Source organism: Callorhinus ursinus, unplaced genomic scaffold (genome assembly GCF_003265705.2).
Source record: "Callorhinus ursinus isolate GAN/ISIS: 27379988/994484 unplaced genomic scaffold, GSC_fseal_2.0 scaffold19, whole genome shotgun sequence".
NCBI lineage: Eukaryota > Metazoa > Chordata > Mammalia > Carnivora > Otariidae > Callorhinus > Callorhinus ursinus.
This window is the reverse complement of record NW_027397081.1, coordinates 15,500,293-15,506,031: the sequence shown is the minus strand read 5'-3', so window position 1 is coordinate 15,506,031 and position 5,739 is coordinate 15,500,293. Positions and strand designations below refer to the sequence as shown.

At 52.0% G+C, this 5,739-nt stretch overlaps 1 protein-coding gene across 1 annotated transcript; it reads left to right on the top strand.

Annotated features, from left to right (window-relative positions):
• Positions 1 to 261: 261 nt before the first annotated feature.
• On the top strand, positions 262 to 5,466 carry DPAGT1 (dolichyl-phosphate N-acetylglucosaminephosphotransferase 1). The gene is made up of 9 exons (XM_025893911.2): positions 262 to 1,211; positions 1,544 to 1,664; positions 1,837 to 2,050; positions 2,301 to 2,447; positions 3,488 to 3,572; positions 3,933 to 4,121; positions 4,435 to 4,522; positions 4,682 to 4,837; positions 4,920 to 5,466. The coding sequence occupies exons 1-9, from the start codon at positions 1,051 to 1,053 to the stop codon at positions 4,983 to 4,985; spliced, it is 1,227 nt and encodes a 408-aa protein (XP_025749696.1). The 5' UTR covers positions 262 to 1,050; the 3' UTR covers positions 4,986 to 5,466.
• Positions 5,467 to 5,739: the final 273 nt, after the last annotated feature.

Here is a 5,739-nt window from a genome sequence, read left to right as displayed (position 1 = left end):
CAGAAGCCACGTGTGGGGCTGAGTCTTCTGCTTCCTTAGCTCTTTCCAGCGGTTTGGGAGCTTGGCACAATGGAGGACCAAGGAAAGTCAAGTCCCACGTTAAATCCAAGACGGTAGGGCACGCCCTGCGCCTTCAGCGGTGAAGTGCCCCGCTGGGTTGCCCGGCAACTACTGCTACTGCGGGGGCAGAAGGCGGTGCGATGATGAAGGCAAAGTACCTGAATCAAGGGCAAGAAAACATGGAGTAGGAGGAGTGGGAGGGACTTCTCAAGTGCCTAGGCTTTAGAATTTACAGCAGCTTCCGAACTGTAGCTGCGTTCCCGGGAACTAAGCTGCGTTTATCTCGACTTCCGACTAGGTTGGCAACAGGTTTTCTTCCCGCAGCGGGAGCGGCTCCTCATCCTCATCCCTCCTGCCCTCCCCGTTGCCTCCAGGAACCGTCTTCCCGGCTCCAGGGGCTCCCCAGAGGAAACGCGGGGTACTGGCCCTTTAAACGAGACCGGCTGCGGCCCGCGGACCTAAAACTGACGTGGAACCAAGAGTAAGCGGCGTCAGACACGTGGGACAAGGAGGTGTTCATCTTGGAACCGGGCAAGGCGTTTTTCCGCTTTGGGCTTTACATCTTTAATACGGCGTTAGGAAAGTATCCGCTTTTGTTTGTCTGTCTTTAATTGTTTTGCCACTACCCTCGTGGTGAAAACTCTCAAATAAAGGACGCCGTTTAAAGGAACATTTGTGTCCCCCGCTCTACGTGCCTGTATTAAAAATGGCCGCCGCCGCCTTCCACGACGCTGGTTGCTCTGCGAACAAGATCCGGGAGGAAACAGTGGGTATGCAAGTGCAGTGGGGGCAGCGCCGAGGTTGCGCTGTTAGAGGCTCGCGGGAGTCCGGAGGACGGCTCAAGTCAGAGTTGTTGGGTTTCGCTCAGGCTGTTGTGGGAAGACCCAGCCTGTGGGGAGCGGCAACTCCTCCCTGCTGGGGGCCCAGGGCTTCTGCCCATTTTGTCCATTAGCTGAGGAGGTGGCCGAGCGGGGCCCCTGGCTGGTCATCATGTGGGCCTTCCCGGAGTTGCCAATGCCGCTGCTGGTGAACTTGATCGGCTCGCTGCTGGGATTTGTGGCCACGGTCACCCTCATCCCCGCCTTCCGTGGCCACTTCATCGCCGCGCACCTCTGTGGCCAGGACCTCAACAAAACCGGCCGGCAGCAAATGTGAGCGGTGGCACCCGGGTCCCGGGTGGGAGGCAAGGGCAGAGGAAGGGGCCGGCAGGACAAGGGCGGGAACTGGGGTGCCTGACCCGGCGGAGAAGGAGCCCTAACTCCGCAGACAGCTCCGGGCTCTGGGAGATGAAGGGCAGCACTGGCTAACATTGGGAAGGGATGTTGTGGTTGAGGGGACCCTCAGGTGCATCGGGGACTCCAGCACTGGTGCCCTTCCCCACCCCACCCCCTTTCCCCATTAGATGGCTGTAGTGCCTGCTCTAGTGAGTGACCACGCCCCCTTTCCTCTCCCTCCGCCCCCTCCCTTTGCTGCTGGGCCACAGCCCAGAGTCCCAGGGAGTGATCAGCGGTGCTGTTTTCCTTATCATCCTCTTCTGCTTCATCCCTTTCCCTTTCCTGAACTGCTTTATGGAGGAACGGTGTAAAGCCTTCCCGCACCATGAAGTAAGTGGGTGAGTGGGGGAGGTTGCTTGTGGCCGGGGTCTGGGAGCTACCTGAGAGAGTTGGGGTTATTTGGGTTTGGGTGGAGGGGCTGAGAATCCAGCGAAAAGACAGGTATTTTTGAAAGGTGAGGTGGGCGTAGGCTTGAGCTGTGACCTGCCCGAGCCTCCCCCAGTTTGTGGCCCTGATAGGTGCGCTCCTTGCCATCTGCTGCATGATTTTCCTGGGCTTTGCGGACGATGTACTGAATCTGCGCTGGCGCCATAAGCTGCTGCTGCCTACAGCTGCCTCACTACCTCTTCTCATGGTCTATTTCACCAACTTTGGCAACACGACCATTGTGGTGCCCAAGCCTTTCCGGCCGATTCTTGGCCTGCATCTGGACTTGGGTGAGTAGCCCTGCCACCACGGCCCCTGTGGCCCCTACTTCAGGGCACCCTTACCCTGGGAGATATCTAGCAGAGCATCATTCCTGGTGCTCCAGATTCTCCTCCAAGTGTCCCTGACTTGTCCCTGTGTCTTCTCAGATCCTTTCTGTTGGTCCTTCGTCTGATCCTCTGTCCCCACCACTTTTCTCAACAGAATATCCTTGAGTCCTCATTTCACCGGTACACACTTTTTACTGTCTTCTTCCCCCAGGGATCCTGTACTACGTCTACATGGGGCTGCTGGCAGTGTTCTGTACCAATGCCATCAATATCCTAGCAGGAATTAATGGCCTAGAGGCTGGCCAGTCACTGGTCATTGCTGCTTCCATCATCGTCTTTAATCTGGTGGAGCTGGAAGGTAGGTGGGATTAAGAGGAGGGAGAGAAGAGAAGTCTGAGTGTTAAGGAAGTTGCCTGATACCTGGCTTTGGGGGATTTGGGGGGGGGAAAAAGCGATATATTAAGATTTATTAAATGTAAGAAAGAAAAATAGCAAGCCCTGTCATTTTTAGCTGGATTGGCACTAATAGGTAGGCCATGGTCTTCTATGGAACAGAAACAATTTCACAGAACTTCCAAGTCAGACAGGGTCACTCTATGACCACTATAGAGTAAAACCAATCCAGGTAGAACCGCATTTTGTGCATCCCTCAAAAATGACTAAGGTCTCCCTCTTCTGGCTGACGTGAGCAATTGCTGCTTCCTTCTGATAACTCAGTTCCTCCTGCTTTTTAGATGAAACTAAGATGCTCAGTCACAGAATTACTTCGACTGACTGCACCCAGTCTAGGGCAAAACTCCACCTCCTTGCTTTCTCCCCAGAACTACTTAAAACGAATCCTATAACACATCCTCCTAATATTCCCTTACTAAGGCATCTCATGGTTGCCTATGATGTGTGGTCTCCAGTGTCTCCCTTGTTACAAGTCAGTAAACCCAGCTTTGACTGCTTGTGTGTTTCTGGTGGTCTTTGGCTGATAAGCATTGATATCAGTGTTTATTAAAACTAACCACTTTAGTGAGCATTATCTCATTTAAACTTTGTAACATGTGGCAGGGGTTCTCGTGAACTGTATTTTATAGTTGAGGAAACTGAGGGCTAGAGAATTTAAATGTGTCATGATTGAGGTCACACAGGAAGTAAATCTGGTATTTAAACCTAGGTCTGACTGATCTAAACCAAATTGAAGACAGTAACTCATTTAGGAAGGGTTCGTGAATGAGGTGGAATATTAGGAATTGCCTGGGTGACACAAAAAGGGTGGTGAGTTCTTGAATGTGACTTGGAAGAGGTGGGGAGTACAGCTTGGGACAGAACTTAGAGACAAAAATAGGACCCAGGTATGCAAGGGAAGCACCTATCAACTTTTCCTTTTTTCTTTTTCCCTTGCTTCCAAAGGTGATTATCGGGATGATCATGTCTTTTCCCTCTACTTCATGATACCCTTTTTTTTCACCACCTTGGGATTGCTCTACCATAACTGGTAAGTGGGCCTGTGGCTAGGGGGATAACTATGTGATCATAGAATGAGTATGGTCCTGGTCATGACCCAACTCCTGGAGAGGCTTAAACCTGTGCACACCTATGTTGAGTGCTTTCTGGGTCTCCAGTTGGTAATATTCTTCAATTGCTTTCTGCCCAGTCGCAGTTAGGGACGAGTGCTGTGGAGCCCCCAGGGAGAGACGAATGCAGGGCCTTGGGTCCTAGACAGTTGCTGGAAGAGCCAGAGTCTCCTCTGGGCCAGAACTAGAGTCAGGGCTAGCCGAGGGCCCAGGAAGTGTAATGTAAGAGAAAAGATGGATAGTGCCTCCTGCCACTGGCTCAGATCCTCTCCCCCACACAGGTACCCGTCACGGGTGTTTGTGGGAGATACCTTCTGTTACTTTGCTGGCATGACCTTTGCCGTGGTGGGCATCTTGGGACACTTCAGCAAGACCATGCTACTCTTCTTCATGCCCCAGGTGTTCAACTTCCTCTACTCACTGCCTCAGCTCCTGCATATCATACCCTGCCCTCGCCACCGTATTCCCAGGTAGCCACTTTTGGGGCTTGAAAGGGACATCGCAGCTTTTTCACTTGGGATGCGTAAAGCCAGCCTTATACATCTGCTGTGCAAAGGGTGTGGGCCCAAAGAAGGGCTCTTTCCACGTGGTTAGCCCTTACAAATTACAGAGCACATTCACCTACATAATCTAATCAGCTCTGATCACACAGTAGTAAGCAAAGCCAGAAATAGATCTTAGGTTGTTTGATGCCATGTTCAGTGCTCTTTCTATTAATTGACCGCAGTGAAGAGAGTTCTTGGAGTAGTGGCCCCGTCACATAAAGCTCTCTTCCCCCTGCAGACTCAATACCAAGACAGGCAAACTGGAGATGAGCTATTCCAAGTTCAAGACCAAGAACCTCTCTTTCTTGGGCACCTTTATTCTAAAGGTAACAGGGTAACAAGGAGGTAAGGCTCTAGGCCATCACTGGGAATTCAGGGACCGGGGATCCTGGGCCTGCATCAGATCCAAGGGGAGTTTGGAAGCATGAAGCAGATCCCCATTGCTGAAGCAGATTTGAAGTTCTCTCCACCTCTGTCCCCTCCAGGTAGCAGAGAGTCTCCAGCTAGTGACGGTGCGCCAGAGTGAGCATGAGGATGGTACCTTCACGGAGTGTAACAACATGACCCTCATCAACTTGCTCCTTAAGGTCGTCGGGCCCATGCATGAGAGAAACCTGACTCTGCTCCTGCTGCTGCTCCAGGTGTGGTCGGGGAAGGGCTCTACATACAGCTCCCTGTCTGCCTTTCTCCATGATTCTGACTCTAGTGTGTTTCTCCTCACAGATCCTTGGCAGTGCTGTCACCTTCTCCATTCGGTACCAGCTTGTCCGGCTCTTCTACGATGTCTGAGTCCCCTGGTCCTTGCCCTTTACTGCACAGTCTGCAGGGTTCCTGACTCAGGCCGACCTCTTTCCTGACCGGGAATGCCTCCTGGCCCAGGCCTCTCCCACCTCTTATTCTCCCCCAGATTTTGTACTTAGTGATTCCATTCCGCTGTGATTATTGACACCCTGGTCCTGTCTTGCCCTCTACTGACTGTTGATTGGACTTTGCCTGTGGCTTCCTTCAACTTGCCACTCTCCCTCTCCGTCCCGTCTCGTCTTTGCAGCCTCCTGAGGTGGGATACTGCCGCTTTTATGCAGTTATCCATGACTCGGACTCTCGAGGAATATGTTGGGCCTGGGGATAGAGCCCTTGCTGGGGATAGGGACACAGGCTCGAAAATCACTTGATATTTGACTATAAATTAAGTATTCTGATTAGTAAGAGCAGACCGGGGGGCCAGGTGCTCCCGGTGGTGACAATAAAGTGTTGTCTTTTTCTTATTGTTGTTCCTGTAGGTATATCTCCTATATGGGCATCTTAGGGTAGATTGGGAGGGTTGGTGGAGGCACCTCCTCCAAGAGGATGCCTATGCCTCTGCCCCCTCCTTTTTCTTTCAGTACAGCAGGCTCCTTGTAGCAAGAAGTGAACAGAAAGAACTGCGACCAGACAGAACATGTTGAATAAATACTGAAATCCTCATACTTCGGTGGCAGGGAGGGTCATAAGATTGGAGAACCTTTGTCGTGTGGGACAGAATTTGGGGGGGGAATCCCATTTC

Bases quoted from the DNA above. Each gene is read 5' to 3' on its own strand.
- DPAGT1 (XM_025893911.2), top strand. From the start codon at position 1,051: ATGTGGGCCTTCCCGGAGTTGCCAATGCCGCTGCTGGTGAACTTGATC. The intron at 1,665-1,836 runs GTAAGTGGGTGA...AGCCTCCCCCAG, and splicing joins AAGCCTTCCCGCACCATGAA to TTTGTGGCCCTGATAGGTGC. The intron at 4,523-4,681 runs GTAACAGGGTAA...TGTCCCCTCCAG, and splicing joins TGGGCACCTTTATTCTAAAG to GTAGCAGAGAGTCTCCAGCT.